At 37.9% G+C, this 18,784-nt stretch overlaps 3 protein-coding genes across 13 annotated transcripts in view; 2 read left to right on the top strand and 1 right to left on the bottom strand.

Annotated features, from left to right (window-relative positions):
- LOC107220655 (nucleoporin Nup37) lies at positions 1-2,367 on the top strand. The gene is made up of 4 exons (XM_015659327.2): positions 1-521; positions 606-803; positions 1,218-1,585; positions 1,668-2,367. The coding sequence occupies exons 1-4, from the start codon at positions 372-374 to the stop codon at positions 1,918-1,920; spliced, it is 969 nt and encodes a 322-aa protein (XP_015514813.1). The 5' UTR covers positions 1-371; the 3' UTR covers positions 1,921-2,367.
- The window catches only part of LOC107220654 (gem-associated protein 5-like), an 18,049-nt gene continuing 1,456 nt past the window's right edge, over positions 2,192-18,784 (bottom strand). Inside the window, exons 1-16 of one of the 3 annotated variants that reach the window (XM_015659326.2) lie at positions 10,930-11,304; positions 10,372-10,695; positions 9,862-10,223; positions 9,360-9,689; positions 8,966-9,221; positions 8,009-8,240; positions 7,566-7,650; positions 7,022-7,379; positions 6,287-6,617; positions 5,883-6,173; positions 5,603-5,750; positions 4,436-4,693; positions 4,028-4,238; positions 3,684-3,890; positions 3,109-3,556; positions 2,192-2,841 (exon numbers count right to left, since the gene is read on the bottom strand). In XM_015659326.2, coding sequence (XP_015514812.2) covers positions 2,600-2,841; positions 3,109-3,556; positions 3,684-3,890; positions 4,028-4,238; positions 4,436-4,693; positions 5,603-5,750; positions 5,883-6,173; positions 6,287-6,617; positions 7,022-7,379; positions 7,566-7,650; positions 8,009-8,240; positions 8,966-9,221; positions 9,360-9,689; positions 9,862-10,223; positions 10,372-10,680 — 4,068 coding nt within the window. In that variant the 5' untranslated portion in view covers positions 10,681-10,695; positions 10,930-11,304 and the 3' untranslated portion in view covers positions 2,192-2,599. Of the gene's footprint in view, positions 2,842-3,108; positions 3,557-3,683; positions 3,891-4,027; positions 4,239-4,435; positions 4,694-5,602; positions 5,751-5,882; positions 6,174-6,286; positions 6,618-7,021; positions 7,380-7,565; positions 7,651-8,008; positions 8,241-8,965; positions 9,222-9,359; positions 9,690-9,861; positions 10,224-10,371; positions 10,779-10,929; positions 11,305-18,784 lie in introns of those variants that run through there. The other 2 variants (XM_046743190.1, XM_046743189.1) reach the window with 2 other exon arrangements.
- The window catches only part of LOC107220650, a 23,019-nt gene continuing 15,731 nt past the window's right edge, over positions 11,497-18,784 (top strand). For 2 of the 9 annotated variants that reach the window (XM_046743179.1, XM_046743185.1), the window contains exons 1-11: positions 11,501-11,771; positions 12,104-12,264; positions 13,093-13,198; positions 13,592-13,768; positions 14,587-14,672; positions 14,780-14,825; positions 15,349-15,564; positions 15,768-15,933; positions 17,049-17,243; positions 17,380-17,463; positions 18,424-18,531. In XM_046743179.1, the coding sequence (XP_046599135.1) occupies positions 12,210-12,264; positions 13,093-13,198; positions 13,592-13,768; positions 14,587-14,672; positions 14,780-14,825; positions 15,349-15,564; positions 15,768-15,933; positions 17,049-17,243; positions 17,380-17,463; positions 18,424-18,531 (1,239 nt within the window). In that variant the 5' untranslated portion in view covers positions 11,501-11,771; positions 12,104-12,209. Of the gene's footprint in view, positions 11,772-12,103; positions 12,265-13,092; positions 13,199-13,591; positions 13,769-14,586; positions 14,673-14,779; positions 14,826-15,348; positions 15,565-15,767; positions 15,934-17,048; positions 17,244-17,379; positions 17,464-18,423; positions 18,532-18,784 lie in introns of all 9 variants that reach the window. The other 7 variants (XM_046743181.1, XM_046743182.1, XM_046743184.1 and 4 more) reach the window with 6 other exon arrangements.

An 18,784-nucleotide genomic window follows, 5' to 3' on the forward strand; every position in this document is an offset into this window, starting at 1 on the left:
GTTAGGTTAGTTTGGTTTTCAGCTGGATTATCCGCAAGTACACAGAACGTTGTGCCGTGTCGTCCTTCTACGTTCACGGCGATTTACATCTGAGATCTGCAAATGGGAGGATAATATAAACCAATGTACTTTGAGCTGACCTTATTCGGCTTGTCTCTTGGCTCCACGAGGCTGCGTCTGACCCAACCTAACCTAATCTAACCTACCCCAACGTACCTGAAAGCCCGCGTGAGAGGCATAACCTCGTAAATACGCGTCACGCCGTAGCTCGCGTCAAACGATAGAGCAAACCGTCTCGCCTTGTCTGAGGAATTATTGCGTGTGATTTGTGACAAACATTCGGTACAGAATAGCGCAGTGTTACAGCGGTAATGGACGAAGCTATCGTAACACCACCCACCTATAAGCTGAACTTTTCCGAGCAGATTTATTGCGTCGAGTTGTCACCCTATGAATGGTCGCAACGTTTGATTTGTATTGCTCTCACCGGCAAGATTACTATCGGGATTGTAAAGTTCCAGGTACAGATTCGTATTACCATGGCTGCACAGAGCCGAGCCCTTATCAATTCCATTGCTGTATGATTTCATTTTTCTAATACGCAGGATGAGGACGACGATGTTGAAGACATCGATTACTGTCCAATTCGAACGTTTCATCACGAAACGAGAGCAGATGCGCTTTCCTGGAGTCCAGAAACCTCCCTGAGTGTTGTACCAAAGGTCGTAGTCTTCTGTGTTGCTGGGGCAGATTTTAAGATACGGTTGTACAATAGTAATTTAAACGACATCAATACATATCAAGTGAGTCGCATTGTTGGTATTTATTTATCTTTGTTTTGCCATTCCTCTCTCCAGTTACGTGAGCGTGAGAAGAAAAATTAATTGTTCAGACTTGCTGTTGGCTTAGTGTGTAACACGGAATTGGTCAAAATGGGAATTTTTTTTTTTATACAATACGATTTAGATAAGTTTAAATGATTGCAGCCCTTTTTCTGCTATTGCTAAAGTTGGAAAAAAAACACAGCCACACCAACTCACGAAGTAGAGACTATGCTACAGACTTCTCACCTTCAGCGTAGCTAGTGCATGATTCACATATAGTTATCCTGGCTGAAAATGCAACAAAAAAAGAAAAAACCACATAAATACAGACTACTACCTAAATCAGATTTTCCGTTTAGGTTACTCATAGTTAAGCAAAGTTGTAACTGATAGGTTCTAGATGGGCACACAGATTACATCAATTCGATCTCCTACGAGCTGGAAGGTGATATTCTGGCCTCAGTCTCCGACGATCATACCTGTAAATTGTGGGACACCAAAGAGGAAAAAAGATGTAATATTACATTTTATCTAACATCTCCAGGCATGTCTGTATGCTGGCACAAAGAAGAAACTGGCAAGTTGTTAGTAGCTGAAAAAAATGGATCAATACGAATGTACAACATTATAAGCCAGCAGGCGATATTGTCTCTTGACACTGGTGTTACACCCCTTATGTCTGCTGATTGGGGGGCAAATCCGCTGAAGGTTGCAGCTATGGCGGCTGGTGAGCTACTAGTTTGGGATGTATCCAGACCCAGGTACGATACTTGCTGCTTATGAATTCACTCTTTACGAATTTTAAAACTTGTTTTTCACTAAGAGATATCTCATCGTTTTCAGCCGGCCTATGGAGTCCCGACCCTTGCACGTGGAAGGAGGCCAGATGATCAAGTTTTATCCAGCTGTCGAGTATTTACTTGCCAGCATTGGCAGGCCTGATAATGAACTTAAAGTGATAAATTTGAAATCCAAACAAGTAGTTCTTACCAGTCGCTTGAAGCTCGTCGGCGGAATGAGCTGGCATCATAAGTTACCCTTCATCTGCGCAGGCAATGACAGAGATCTCTGTTTTTGGAAATTGAATCTGAAGTAACTTGCTGGACACACCAATCATCTGTTGGAAGTTAAAATTGCGGATTCTCTACATGATGGTGACTTGCAAATTGACATAAAGTAGCTGGAGGAACTGATGATATTCAGGGAAAAAAAGTGTCGAGTTTCACGTTATTTTTTAAAAATTATATATAAAATGTAATTAAAAAAAAGTGACAGAACATTGCAAAAGATGTCAGGATGACAATCTATGCCAAAGGATGGATGACAGGGTGGATCAACGACGGTTTCTGAATTTTTCAGAATATACCCAAGATTAGTGGGTGGGTGAATCCAATATGCGTAATATGAGATACATGATGAAATATGTCGTGTGATTAACGGAGTTTGTTCCATAATATTTACATTTATATGCTCAGAGTAAATACCTACACCTGAACGTGAAAAATTACACCTACCATAACAATAAAGCTGAAAGTAACATTCAGGATGCTTGTACCTTGTTGATTTGTTTTTTACAAAACAAAACAGGTAGTAAGCGCAATTGTACCATATTTTTCGAATACAAATTTACACTGAACATAAGTCGACTTCTGATTTTGCCAACGAGACATTGTATTTGTAATTATTCTTTACAATTTACCAATAACGCCATAAGTTGAGCAAAACGTTTTTTTAGTCATGTTCAGCGCTTATAATCCAAACAGTACAGTATACTTTTATGAGGTAGCTTCCGTCCAAGTTTCCATCAAGATACGCGTCATTTTCTCCTCGGTTTCACCTTGAAATAGAACACTTACTACCTCACGTGCTTTACTGTACACAAGGACAGGATTAGGAGCACAGAGTCGTTCGCTCAAATACTTTTCCCTGTTGCTTCGAATCAGGGCAAGTCGTTTCATCAGACTTTCAACATCTTCCTGAGCGTCGTCACTGGTATTTCCGATCTTCTGCGATTTCCCTGTAAAATACAATTTTATTTACCACGACTGTTATTTCATAAAAACGAGTTTACCTTTAATAAAGATACTCAAAGGCTAATAACGAAAGATAGTAGCTAACCGGGCTAACATCGATTCAAATGTACCTTTCCAGAATCAGCTACTTGATGTATATGTAAATATTGTTGCGAGTGAAAATACTGCGGCAAAAAGCAGAAAATAAGTTTGAAAATCTAAGTGGTAAAATTAGACGATGACATCATTGAGCACTAGAGAAACATACTCACCCATGGAAATAGTCAATGTTCCTTCCAGTTTATTGATTTCAGCAGACATCATGTTGTGTCTAATTGTCTGCTTTGCCAGTGCATCTCGAATCACATTCTCGATCAAAGATATAACGAGTTCTTGCCTACCTTCTTTTTCCAAATATGTGGTATCTGAGTCTATGACCCAGTTTAAAATCCCATAACATAAATAAGCTCTCAAGCTCTTTCGGATACTTGGCTCTTTTGCAGCAAATAGGCAATCTTCTGACATTGGGCTTTTTTCCTCCAACTGTGACAACAACTTTATTAAGAAGTTTTTGTGCCGTCCTACAACTGCTGTAGCGGATTGTATTGATGCTTCATATCGAGATGCTGCATCCGCTGCTGCGACAAGATGTCTAAGTTTCTTCTCATTGTCAACACATGTGATTGCCAGAGCGATTTGACTACCCACTTCAACCCAGAGCTAAAATTAAAAGTTATTAGACCAAAAACAGTGAACGTTTATTATACCATTTTTCATATCAAGTAACAGAGTAATAACCAATCACTTTACACATCGTATTTAAGTACTTGAATAAATAAATAATTACCGCTTGCGTGTCCTTGGAAACACCTACAGTTTCGAAACTTCTTAAAAGCTTTGTATAATAATGATCACAGTTCGGATAACAATGTGATAAATTTCGTAGCATAGAGTGCTCAGCGTTCCCCTCAAGCCAGTCCCAAATTCGTCCATCATTGCAACTCTCGAGTATTCCGTTCAGCTCTTTGAGAGCAGCAACTGTTACTTGGTAGTGCTAAGAAGAATAGGAACATCGTATTATAGTTTATGTAAGGACGGTATTCAAGAATGCATGTGTGTATGCACATCAATCGATCTACAAGTAAATAGTAGGCTATGTTACTAAATGAGCATGTATTGGTTTATACATACCAGAATTTGTGGAAATGTCTTAATCAAGTTTGCAATTGATTCGTAATCAGCCCTTAAAAGTGCTTCATTTACGGCTTGCTCAGTAATGGTTGCACTAAATTCTTCATCTCCGGATTTTAAAGCCAACCGAGCTGCAACTTCTAAGCTTCCCATATCTTTTCGTCTGCTTAACAGTCGAGCAGCTTCTCCATAGTTGCCTAATTTAATGTAGCTATGTGTAACAGTGAATAAGCATTATACCGGTCAGTACAGATTTATGAATTAAATTCTTTCATTTCCTACATTTTCAATTTGCCAGCAATGATACAAATTACATAGATTTGATTGCCACTTTTCTTTAATATAGATTGCAATACACACGTATCATATAGACGTATTATCAAAAATAAAATTGCAATCTGTACCCACCATTGGACTGCTTCTTCAAAATTTCCTTCCTTAGCTGCGCCAACTGCCCATGTTTCCAATAACGAATCCACTAATGGATCCGATGTGTCGAGTTTAGTCTTGGCCAACACATATGCTTCCTTGAACATTTTACCCTCTACAAAGACCTGGATAGCTCGTTCAATTTTGTGTATGCACAAAAGGTATGAGACCGCTTTACGCCGATTACCCTCAAACTCCAGTTGCTCGGCATAATTTTCACATGTCACTTGCCACTCTCTGAAAATTCCAACAAGTATGTATCTACAATAAAGTGTCCGTTTGTTCATTAATTCGCATTATTAGTACAAATATCGATTGATTGGTTGGAAGATGAACTCGAACAAAATTGAATTTCGTAGATTAATTGGAGAAAAACCAAGCTGGATTCCTTCGGAAGTGGGCCCTCCTCTGACAGGCTGAGAATACTTATGCATACAGCATTGTACTAACAGTAGTATGAACATGTAAACTAAAGCATATATGATAGGAAATTGGAAAAAAATTTAAAGACTCGACATGAAGCCTTAAGATTGAGATATCTATATATTAGAATTTTTGCTCATGCACCTGGAGTATTCTCTAAGTGAATAAATGGTCCATTTGGTTCATCCACCTTAATCAAGTCTAGTTTTTCATACGTTTTCATAATTTTCTGTCATACTTTGACAAGCATGTTCATAATTAACTGTCATTGTTAAAAAGTTGAATGGATAAATATTTTCAGCTTGTTTGAAGAGAGCAGACTCTCGAAGGTCGAAACGTTACCGACAAAGAATTTCGTCGAATTCTTTTTATTTGACCTTCAATCAATGAATTAATGATACTGTATCATAAACAGGGTTTAGAAAAACCAGGGGTGTTTCAGTCAAGGAAATAAAATTCTATATTACAGAAATCTCTTTGTAATCTTAAGAAATTATATAAAATCTTAGAAATCATAATAAATCATCTGAAATCTTAGAAGTGAGAAATCACGTGATTAAAGTATAACTATTTGTCAAGTAATCTCTCGTAATCACTATAAAATGCAAGTAAACATGACACATGTAATCACGGCGTCAATTTTTTCTTAGCAAACCACCACTTACAAAAAAATGTACTAATATCACATATACTTGGGTTTTTTTTTTTTTTTGGGATGCTTACTTGTAGGAAAGGCTAGGTGCGAGTGAAACTAGAAAATCATTGAGTCGTTTTTCCTTCGTTGCTTCCTGTAAGTTTTGCTTCAGATTATCGCACCACAGATCCATTTCAACGACCGTATCGTGTTGCGACAGCTTGGCATGAACAGATTCTAAGATACATATCAGGCGATAAGTTTCAACTCTACTGGATGGGAAAATGGTCCAAGAAAGTTTGTCACTATGGCAGGAAACTTAATTTTTTTTGTTGTCTTCTAAAAACTTATCAGAGATATATTGCTTACTTTCCGTATCCAGTAATTTGATAACATCTTCTTTACTTCCGAAAATGGATGAAATTTGAGATTCTCTAATCGAATCCTTAGTGTTGTCTGCATCACATACATTATCAGCAATCTGACTTGGGCCTTTTCCAACACTGGATAATCGACTGGACAAAGACCTTTCAAAATGCTCTGTAATTGAACTCAGTAGTGATGCTTTATTACTCGCAGCCTTCGCCATCGTCGGAAAGTACGTGGATTTTTTACTTTTCTTCCTTTTAATCTGATCCATTGCCAGACTCTCTTTTATTTCTGAAAATAGACATGGTTTTTGCAATCATACATGAAGTCATAATACTTTATACTGATTTGCTGATGATGAAAAACATAAAAGTAAGAGGAAATAAAAATTTACGATGGCATACCCGGTTCGGTTGTTGTATTTTCAACAGTTGTTACGTCAGATACATCATCGTCAAGCCCGTTTATTGAAACCTCATTAAGGTTGCTCGCTTGATCCATCCCCATCATTTCTGTCTTATGTTTGTTCTTTTTTGTTCTTATTTTTTTTGGTTTCAACAGATTTTCAGCAACAGGCCTTACTTCCTGCTCAGACACTTTCCATATTCTAACTGTAAAATCTGCGGATCCAGTGATTATCAAATCGGGGTCTAAGGGGCTCCACATGCAACAGTATACAGGACCACAGTGGCCTGTGTAAGTTCCCATCAACTCTTGAGATTCTGTCTTCCATACCTGAAATCATAATTTGTCACTTTTAAGTAATTACGCTCTAGATACATCTGTAAACTCGTAGTTATTTCTGACACTCAGTAGATTCATTTTCACTACTTCTTGTAAAGAAATGACAAAATTAAACGTTTTCTATGAAGAAGTGAATCGTGGGGTCACTGTTGACCTTAGATAAGGTTCGACGGATTGCTGAAAAATGTTAGTGAACAGAGGTTTAAATGGATATAAGATTGACACGATAACTTTTAACGAGCATTGGAAAAGTCTCATTGTCAGTTGTCCCGATTTTTTTTTTCTTAGAATGTGTGTATACACATGTCTGACATTTAAAGAAGTTGATCTAATTCATCACACCCTCTTAGAGACATTAATAGTGACTAATACAGGGATAACTTAGGCCTGCTTACCTGGACAGTGTTGTCACAACTTGCCGATGCTAGATACCCACTGATATGCGGACTCCATGCCAAGTCAAAAATTTTTGCTGTATGTCCCATCAATGTACTGACAATTTTCGGCAACAACGATCCTTTGATCGTGGTCGATGCGCCGGCTGTATCGGTACAATTAGTGGCGAGATCACTCAAATCAAGTACAACAATAGAGTTAGCAATCGTTGACACAGCCAATTGATGGCGGAGAGGGGACAGATCAAAATCTGTAGCGGTACTTTCAGGATGCCATTCGAGGCATTGGATGGATTTTTTTAATGAATGAATTGCTGGACCGCATTCTTTCAAATTGCGATTCAGAAATGAAACAGATCTAGGTGGCAAGAGAATAATCATGATAATTACTTCCAAACTCGAATTACGATTTCAAGTATGTCATCATAAGCAAACAACTTGGGTGGTATAAGGGAGGAATGGATTAGTAACAATCATTATGCGTGTGCGGCTGTCTTATAAGGTTTGAAATATTTATATTTATATTTATATTTATTCAACATACCCATTTTCAAGACCGATTGCAAGACACGAGTAGTCCGGCTTCCAAGAAAATTCTGTACAATCCTTTTTAATAACAGAAGTTGGTTCTGCAACACAGGTATGAGATTTTATGCATGTGAAAACGTGACAATATGATCGGTTCTTTATGAGAAAACCCCGGAGAAGTTTCACAGAAGTGGCGTTTCAGGGAAACTAACAGACCTTTTCACATCTTCTGCTGAATTGCAATATACAGGGTCATGAGGTTGCTGAATAATTGACTTTTAAGTTAGAAAGAGACATGATTTTGCAGACTGTGAGTAGTGCCGGCTTCATTAGTCACACTTGTGTTCAAAAACCGAGAAATAACTCTGTATTATACCACACAATTTAACCAAAACACAGTTTCCACAAGACTAGTGGAGATCCTTTAATAACAGATAATAATCCATTCCCCACACTCACCTTGATTCGGTTTTTCTGGATTGTAGTAAATCAATTCCCCATCACCGCACGAATACAGAACATAAGTACTTTTGCCATTCGGTTCTGGACCCCAGCCAAGGGTGTAAACCGTGTGTCTATGATATTGCCTATACAGAATAGGAGGTTTGCTCGTATTTGTATCAAACACACCCACACGACCTTCTCCAGTTCCAAAAGCCAACAAATTTTCCTTCTGAGGATGCCATGATATCTACAAATAATAATATTTGTATAACATTTACTTAAGTTGGAAAATATGTGATTCAAGATATTAGGCCTACTGGGCTTCTAAGGAGGATAGCTCGATTTATGATACATGCGACAAAAATAATTAGTACTTGGAGAAGGGGGGTCGGAACGAATTTTTATCTCTTCAAATATTAATGTAAGATACGAATTTTTCGATGCATCATTTTTTAAATAAAACCAACCACCCAACAAGCGTGACACTTCAAAGTAATTCGGAATACCAAACAATCAAACAGCTTCACGCTTAAAACAGTATGGTTTTGTTGTGGGATATTTTATCAAGTGGAATTGTGTCACATCCAGTCCTGTAATTACTATTTACTCACAACTTTGCTAATAATCAATAATACAGGATCTAGAACCAGCTTCCTCAGGATTAAACATCTGGTCACTTAATCTCAGTGTTTACAAATCAATGTAAAATTACTATTTCACAAGACTAAACCACCTGATTAACGATTCACCATAGACGCATGTCTACACCTCCTCTGAACTTCATCCATCACATGCTGTGCTTATTTGCAACAGTCTTTCGCAATTCAGTGTCACAAGTCCGTACATTTATAATAAAAAAATAGATAAATGGAAAATTTGAATCAGACAATCAGTTTTTTATCGTTCTTATTCAGTCGCTTTACTAAGCTTGGCTTGGATGAGTTGGATTGAGAAACAATTAAAGCAACTCACAGCCATAACTTTTCCCTTTATTTTTTGCCACAGCATGGTGATATCGAAACTATTTTCGTGAGGCTCGCACAAATTCCACACTCTCAGCATTGCGTCACCAACCCCAAACGCAACTCTAGATGTATCTAACGGAGAGGCAGCAATACAGTACGTATAGCCACCTTGCGTTGGAACATTGTATGTTATTTCCGAATTGGCTGCTGTCACTTGGCAGCAAACTACGTGACGATCTTGAGCTATCGTCCATACCACGATGCTGTAATGATTTTATGAATTGTTTTTTATATTAAATTATTCTAATTATTAGTGCAGCATTATTATTGTTGTGGTTGATGTTGTCGGTATCGAATAATTGACGTCACGGTAATTAGTTTCAGAGATAGCATAGATATACCTGCTTGTATCTGCCAACCTCCAATTAGTATCGCTTGCTTCCATCCCCCCTTGCACATTAGCAATACAGAAAAGTCCTCTGGCATGATAAGCGTGAATCAACTTGCATCCTTGTCTTGGCTTCGAGTTTATCGACAAGTCCCAGGATATCAATTCGCCCCAGCTGGAGCTACTAAGCAATAATTTTGGTGCTGCCCAACAAACCGCTGTCCAGCCACCTGTTGCTGCCCCTAGTTTACTTCTATGCTGATGAGAATCCAAGGGTGTATTTGGCAAGGTTAGCACAATTTGATATCTGCCATCTCCTCCGGCTCTCCAAACATATATAGACCTGATCAAAGAAATTGAAAACTTACCAATGATCACAGAACTTGCAGAAATGCCAAGAGGATGCGATCATCACATATAATTATACAATTAGTTTATACATAATTGCGTTTGGTATAGTGAGTCAGATTGTAATATTTCAATGACATAATTTGAACAAAATCTAATGAGATCACCTGTCTTTACTACCAGAGGCCAGAAGAGAATCCTTGGCTTGGGTACCGCTTATGACGTTTGAATCTACTGGACACCACGACAGGCTCGATATTTCAGTATCATGCCCTCGTAGTTTATAGACGATTTTGCCATTACCGTGTACATTGATCACATAGACTAATCCACTTTTCGTACCAGCTGCTACTAAATCAGGATCATGTGGACAGCAGGATAAACAAGTAGCTGTTACTTTCCCTAAGCAAATTTGTTGTGTCACGTTATGAGCTACATTCCAGATGACAAGGAATCCGTCAGTGCTGAGGCAACAAACAATGTTTGTATTGGCTCTTGACCAATCGACACCAATAACTTTCTGCTGCGTCTGAAAATTTCAAGGTATCTGGAATGTATAAGTTGCAATATAAAAGACCAGATGACATAATTAAGACATCGTCAAAGTCTATGGATTTATTTTGGGAAGTTTCCAAGACTCGTAATGATCCTGATTGTAACTTAAGCTATAAACTTACGTCTATGAAAGAGTGAGCCATCACCGCGTTCATTGAATCCATATTCCAAATTCTAACAACATTTTCATCACCCCCGGAGACTAGTAGGTTATGATTCGCCTCTCCGAACTTCGGCGAAAAGGCCAGGGATGTTACTCTGTCTACATGAGCATCGCTGATAATAGAATATTTGTAAATTTTTTTATCCCCTTGGAATGTTACAACAACAATGGAGTTTCTTGCACCCCAAGCTACGGTTCCATCTTTGGCACAGGCCAAAATATTAGCAAGATACCAATTTGGTGACGGTGGTAACGTTGCTTCGTTCATAGTGACTCTTTCACTCTGAGAATTTGAACGAAAGGTTTAAACGTAATTATTGCTGTCCGACCCGGTGTCATGCGGCGACTTTCAAAATGTGCAGGTTACTGCAGACATAAATAAACTATCACGTGCATACTATAAAGACGCCGGTATGGCAGCATGCCGTGAACATCAAGACGTAGCAAAATGTTTATTGGGAAAATAGCGGTTAGACTAATCGTATATTTGCATGTTACATGTATACATCGAACTCACGTGCGTAAACTGTACGTCGACAACGCTGCGATTAAATCCAATAAACCTAGATACAATTCTGAACGATACTCTTGCATATGTACGTAGCTACGCTGAATGTACGCACGTGGACATGTATATGGACATGGGTATAAACCGTTATAAACCTGTTGTGTTAGGTTGTATTAGGTTAGGTTTGAAAACGTGAGGTATGGTCGGATGCCGCGTACACGCCGGCTGGCGCTGTCAGAGCTGTCAGAGATTATCTTATCAGAGATAGCCAAAAACGTCTGCTCTGAAAGACCGAAGAGAGCACGTGCATCTTTGGAAAATGATTGAATTTTCCGCCTAACATAGTGCAGGATAATGCGAAGGATATTTAGAGCGGCGAATCGCTATTGTGTAGTAGTGATAATAAACTAATTACAAACATTAGCAAATTCTTATATTTTTAAGTTTACGTACTTCCGTATCTTCGCCAAATTTGTAATATTCATTCATTCTCACTTACTCACTGTACTAAATACGTCTAAATACCGCATTATCGACTCCTCTCATGGCAATGGTAAACACGGATTCGGTTACCTGTGTCTATGCGCTTATCATTGAAATTTAGTTCCATTTAGTTCCAAGAATCTGTTTCGTTTGAGAAGGCGCTATAGTACTTGGGTAACATAAAAAACTCGGGCATCGGCTCTTTGATTCTTTTCCCTTGCATTGACGTTCGTTTCAACGACGGCGCGCCGATCGTTTTTAAATACCAAATATACGTTGAAAAACAGGGATCAAGTTAATGATTGTTCGTAAAGACCAATCTTACAGAACGGAGCAGGCGAGGACGCGGCGTTTCATCATTTAAAAGTGTAAGTTTCAACTTGAGTTATAACCTAACATCAATATATACAAATCGTAGGCACATAAATTTCCAAGTATCCATGCGGTTTTTACCGGCAATTCTATACCATTTTTCCAATCATATGCACTCGATTCAGTATCATTAAATATGTGCAAGATAGATCGATGAGTTCGTTATGCGATCGGTGATACTTTTCCTCCTACGTGTTAAAAGATCTCTACGCATTATAATGTATATTTACCATACATATCTGTTTACCTGTACGTACGCGGTACGTATTAGGGGGGGAGAGAGAGAGAGAGAGAGAGAGAGAGAGAGCATTTATCAATTGTGTCCTAGAGAGTTGTGAGGGGCCGGAGGGGGAGAGAAAGAGAGCCGAGAACAACTTCGTGGCGGGTCACTGCGGAAACGTTTGATAAGTGCGAATTAAAGGAATTGGAATGAAATGTGCGAGGTAAACGATGACGGCCAAGGTGGGCAGGCCCCAATACAAGAAGATGGTACGATTCGTCCAATTACAATACATACCTATAATACACGCTTAAAATTAATGTAACAATGCGAGTTTTGTGAAAGTCGTTACTTCGCACTTTTGGAAATGTCTGGAATTTAGTAAAACGTGATAAATATAATATATTAATATTTTGCAAAACCGACTCTTCGAAAGTCATTCAAAACTGCGCAATAATGATATTTTTCCCCGATGGTTCGTTACGTTGACGTTACTAACTTCAGCCTTCATGTCAAAGACAAGATGGGAAAACGAATCTGTAAGTTGATAACGTAAAAAAATTAACCGCACTGCGTCACCCGACACAATTACATTGAGAACTGTAATTTCAATCGACGGATTTAATCTTTTAGGTCGAGGTCGAAGTCGCAGATACGTGAGATTTAATGGAAAAAATGTCGAAAAAAAACAATTTTCGAAACTGAAATCTTAATAACAAAAAACGAAAAATTGCGTAGGTGGATTTATTTAAATTTATGTTTTGCCAGTGTAATTATGTCAGGCGTACCAATGCAGCAGTTTTCTTTTGCAATCTGGTACATGCAAACCCTCCAATTTTTCTGTTCGCAATAAAATTCGCCAATGACAATGAACAACAATGAATATATGTGGAGAAGCTGGGGCTTCTCAATTTCAGAAAAATGTAGAACTGTGCGGGAAAGAAACTTACATTAAAAAGAAATGGGGGAAAAAATTCTTGAAATTTTTGAAACATTTACCGGACATATGTCACCAATGTAGTATAAATATGCACGTATACAGATATGCGGCTAATCGGTATAATTATTCGCCGAAATTAAGCATGATTCGTTCCCAGATGCGTTAGAAAAAATCTTTTCGGAATGCGACGGATCGTCAACCGGCAAAGTCTTAGTTGCAAAGCTCATGGACTACATGTTCAATCAAATGTCTGCGCACGGAAGGTGAGTGTCCATGTAATGGGTTTTAAATCCTTCATCGCTTTTTCTCATTCCTTCGGACGTATATGGATTTATTTCACCTTTTGGAGGGGGTTACAACTCGGCCGGTCTAAAATCATACCTATTTTTAGGAGATTTTTTGTTTAACAGAAAATGAAAACATTTAGAGCAATTTGTTATTGAAACTATAAATAATAAAGCATTCAAACTCACAGTGCTGTAAATGTTTTTATTTTCTTTACAAAAAAAAAAAACAAACAAACTCCTAAAAATAGTTAAATAAATTATCGTTCCGGTTGAACTTTCGTACCAAAGTAAAAGTCTTTGATTGCTTGTGAGACATGCATGTTTTGCCGGTATTTGTCGCATTGTGAATTAATTTGTGTTCTATCGCAGCCCGGAAATTCTGAATGATCTTCGTAAATCGATGTGCGCTGTATCTTACAATGGCGAAGTAACACGACAGCAATATTATGACGTTTCACGATCATGGCTGGCGAAAATACGCAAAGGTCAACATCATCACGAAAATCACCAAGATGGTAACAATAATCTCCGCATCGATGAAAGCAGGTATGATGAAAATTACTTTTGCTGCAACTGATTTCGTAGCGAAAGATATTTCTTTCGCAATAGGTGTTGTATACACGTTCTACAATTTTCTTCCAAATATTATTATATATACTTTGTATATAATAAATTTAAACACTTTATATTTATTGCACAAAAAATGATGATAAAGGTTAATAAAAAATTTTCAATCCGAGATTTATGAGAGCATCAGGGGTACAAGGTACTTGAAGGTACTCCAACTTTTCATCACGCAGCACCAGATACGTCGGTACAGATACTTTTATTAATGTTTGTAAAGTTAGGACATTTCGCTGAGAAAATTGAAAGAAATATTTTTTTTTTTATGTAGCAAACTGCGAGCTTTCAGATGAAATTTTTTTTTTGTAGAAGAAAACGTGTTTTCGTATAATTCCTGGGAGTCTAGGGTGAAACAGGTTCCATAATTCGAAATATCAGACTTTTTTTATACCCGCAAATACTTCGGAAGATATTTTGTTTTTTGCGATAAAGCTACGGTAAAAATTCTAATGTGAGAACATCGGCGTGTTCACCGTAAAAAAATTGACCAACGTATTTCTCTAAAATTGCAAGGGCTAGATATATGAAACTTGCAGGATTCAAAATTGCAGGAAATTCGAAATTTTTGCCCCGAATCGTGTGTCGATAATTAGTGGACTTCCCCATATACATATCGCATCATGTTACCTTACAAGTTGCATTGTTCGTAAACCGATTGATTAATTTCCCAACTTCTCAATTAGCCATTTTCAATCCTCATTCCCTGCATCATTATTAACTGTAAATCGTAACGATGGCAGTCGAGCTACGAGTCCACTGACTGGATATGCCGACGATGCAACGGTTTCGTCTGAGCCGGGACCAGACATCGCACCGACCCTCCATGGTAAGCACTACATTCCAAGAGAACCTTATACCACGCTTCTTCAATGAAATTAACGTATGACTATCAACTGATAACTTCCTGTATTCCCTATTATATTTCTATTTCAGAATTCCTCGAACTCTCCACGAGCACCATCGTTGATACGAGCAAGAGGTAATCATCACAGTCGATTGAATATCCGGGCATCCTGTAAAACAATGTCTAATGTGAGAATAGGACCGGGGACCCATGGTCACAGTCTAGTAAAATTCACTTTCCAGCTTATTTGATAATCTGCGCGAAACCGTGCAGAAATAAAAAATTGAACAAAACGTACCAGTTTCAAGTACAAATTTCTTCATCATATAGATACAATAAAAAACGTTCAATTTACTGTAATCTTATGAAGATCAGTTCCACCGAAGATGCAAAGTTGGTATTTTTACACCGAGTGTAAATTTGCAATGTGATCCGTAGGCGATCGCGTGCGACAAAGTAATTTATGTAACACCAGTATGATTTACGTATTTTTACGTATTAGTATTCGTTTTGGAAGAGTTGAAAAAAAAAAAAAAAATGAGCATCCTAGTATGTAAAAGAGCACGTTCCTGTACAGTTTTACGTCCTGGTACTTAAAAGTTTTCATTATAGATCCGTTTTAACAACGCATCTTTCTTATATGTTTGAAAATGGACAGAAGCAAGAACGAGGACAGTTTCTTCGGGGATTTATCTTCCGTCAGCGGTAATTACTACTTAACAACGGACGATCCCATTTTCGAGACAACACGGGATCTACAGCTGCGGATGCAGAGGTGCACAGTAGAGAATGACCACCTCAAAGAGGAACTGCAACGCTCCGAAGATTCGATAGCATTATTGGAAAGGCAGCTGGGCACGACCCGCAGGAAATTGTGCGTATTTGTAATTACATTTTGCGACATGTCGTTTCTAGAAAAAGTGCATACTATTTTTATCTTCCTCAAATCGACAAGTTCAACGTTGCACAGTCTTTAGAATCGACTGTGCTTGGATATACTTTGTACCTGCGGGTAAAATGGAACTAATACATAATGATGATTTCTACTAATTTGCATGCTATCTTATGATATTTCAGGGAAATGGCAAACGAAAAGTGCGTTAGGCTGCAAACGGAAGACGAAGAACACCACGCCGAACTCTCAAAGACCGAGAGGGACCGTCAAGCTCTACGAGCAAGAAATCAACATCTTGAGAGGAAAAATTTTCTGATGAGGAGGGAACTCGATGATGCTGTTACGGAGGTTCGTATTTTGGCTAAATGACCGTCGCTTGATCGGCTTGATAAATTTTTTTTTTTTTTTGTTTAATTATGTGGAACAGATCTGGGGGGGAGGGGGGAGGGCAATGAAAATTTTTCCTACCCCCGAATAAGTACCACCCTAATGTACATACACGAGGTAAGGTTTTTAAAATAATCATGACATATTTTTTCTTTTCTGTTAAAATGATAGCTACAAAAGTGGTATGCAATTGAATTTTTACTTTTTTTGATATACCCATACATCAAACGTTTGCATATCATCGTTACACAGCACTGACCCTCACCCATTAGTTACGCGTTGCAAATCTTCCCTCACATTTCGCGTCACTGCCCAGCCCCTGTGATACTTATCGTTAAAGCAAATAGCCTATAAACATTCGAAGTAATCAAGCTGTCAATAGAAAAAAACCTCATGCGAAACGGTTCAGGGGATTTTAATTAAGTTTTAAGTGAACGTACGATCCTCAGTTCATACAGACTCTTTGTTATGTACCGAGTTGTTTCCGTGGTGGGATCCTTAGAGACCCCTAATTATAAGTTAACTAACCCCTGATCAACGTGACCCGCCTTACAACTCTTGCACGTGCCGCGGCCGTTCAGATCCTCATAGACGCGATGTGGATTTGAAGTCAATATTTTCTAGGTGTATTTTATACATATAGGGCATTCCATATCAACTCAACCAGCAATTTTCCTTTACTATTTTTAATTTGCTTCAGGATTTTTCGTACGGTTGTCCGATTACGAAAAAGAACTTCTTATGTTTTCAGATTTTTTCCTACGACCGTTAATGTTTTATGATCATTCAAACCTATCTAAAAATTGGCAGAATTATCGGGATAAAAAATAAAACGTTGAGATTTTTGAAAAATGGTGAGGGAAAATCATTGGTCGATTTGACATGGAATGTCCCATATACTATCGCACATAGACTATAATCATATAATACTACAATATACACAATCATCGATCGTCATGCATAATTATGATGATTTTTCGTTCGCCTGTCCCTCATTTAATCATTCCATTGTATGTTTATAATCTCTTGCGTCTTGATTAAGAAAATAGTGGTGAATTTTTTTGGAATTTTTGCAGACAGAACGGTTGAGGTTTGAACTGGATAAGTTAAACGACCAGAAAGAAGCGCGTGGTAAGCTGCTTAGTCACTATAGGGAGGAATTGCAACAGGTACAGAAATTGTACGAGGGAGCGAAAGAGCATATTTCACAGATGGACTTAGCTAACTGTCAACTTAAAGATGAAAACCAAGTTTCTACGAGGACTATCGAGGTAATTAATTTAACTCCTTGATTGCACACCCATGTCGGAAATAGTTGAAAAGTAATTTATCATATTATGCTTCATGGTGGTTAGGTTTAATTTTTTTTGTTTTTATCGTTCAACAAAGTCTACACAACTGTTTCAGCAACTGAAAACTATCGTGAAAGAGTTGGAGACCCGAGTTTCCGAGCTGCAAACACACCGAGATGATATGTCCCATAGCGAACCGGTGAGTATCAATTTCTTAATGGAAGATCAGATACTTCATTGATTTTTTGCCAAAAATGTTTTTTTCATCCAAGATACAAGTTTATACCTGATAAATTTGTTTTCAATAAAGTAGGACTTGCCATATTGAGGCGCTTTTCCCAGGTACATTTTAATTTAATATATTGGTATAAAGGTACGATGATTTCTGCAAAGTTGAAAAAATAAGAAATACCGAAAATGTAAACGACATGCCTTTCATACCGATGTTTTTTCATTTCAAATCACTTCAAATCGTCTCGGATGGTTTTCAATCGTACCACGCGCACGCTGGATTAACTGAAGGTCAATGACGACTTGTTTAATTAACGTTGCGGGTGACCCGTCCGCAGTTGATTATCGCGATAGTTTTTCCGAAAATAGATTACGGCTCGCAATCAGCCGTTTACCCTGACCTGTCTGGGGACTTGCTATTAATTTGGATTAGTTTGTACGGGGTAGCTATGTAGTAACTGAAATTTTACGTTTTGTAAAAATTAAATTTTTTTAAATGACCTAAACACAGAGACGCGAAAAATAATTGACCACATTTGGTACTGTAGTTGAGCGTAGTCTACGTGATTTTTTTCAATCGTTTGAGAAAGAATTTTTTTTTCTTGAATAATTCATACATCTTGGATCTGGTAGGTCTGATAAAAAAGTGTTTAATTGAGAAATGAGTTGTTTTTCACTGAAGTTTGTAACACAATAAATCGTATATTTTTATTTCCATCGGAAAGGCTGTTTTGAATCCAAAAAATAAGATACACTCAAATTTTTCCCTTGTTATTTTTGGTCTTATAGGAACCTAGTGTTTCTCCGCTTTATACTTAAATAGGTATACGTACAAAAAATGTATTTCTTCAACATAAAGGCCCAATTGGTGATCCATACGGAGAAAAATTTTCATGTTTATTGGGGTGTTAACATCCATTCTTTTCAGTCATCCGCAAGACCAGTCTTTAAAAATGAGCTAAGCTTCGACTTGGATACGTCACACTATTCGGGAAAAATAATCCCGCGGTCTCTGTGCGATGAAATGAAAGCTTCGGTAAGTGACAGCTGTGATCTGATAATTCACTATAACTGTAATATACACGTCTATACGTACTATGCTCAATATATATATATACAGTGTTACGTGGGATTCACGTTCGGCAACTCTGCATAGAATCGTTTATTGAATAATGGCCGCTAGTGCGTCAGTCGCAGCAGCTAGCCGATTTCACCTGATTGCGAAGCATGCGTAAGCTGCTCTCTTGCATTCGAGGATCGGGCATCCAGTATATTTAATAAATGACCCT

Source organism: Neodiprion lecontei, chromosome 6 (genome assembly GCF_021901455.1).
Source record: "Neodiprion lecontei isolate iyNeoLeco1 chromosome 6, iyNeoLeco1.1, whole genome shotgun sequence".
NCBI lineage: Eukaryota > Metazoa > Arthropoda > Insecta > Hymenoptera > Diprionidae > Neodiprion > Neodiprion lecontei.

Excerpts from the sequence above, each read along its gene's own strand:
- LOC107220655 (XM_015659327.2), top strand. The coding sequence starts at position 372 with ATGGACGAAGCTATCGTAACACCACCCACCTATAAGCTGAACTTTTCC. Across the intron at positions 522-605 it reads TCGGGATTGTAAAGTTCCAG|GATGAGGACGACGATGTTGA; the intron begins GTACAGATTCGT and ends TCTAATACGCAG. Across the intron at positions 804-1,217 it reads ACGACATCAATACATATCAA|GTTCTAGATGGGCACACAGA; the intron begins GTGAGTCGCATT and ends TGTAACTGATAG.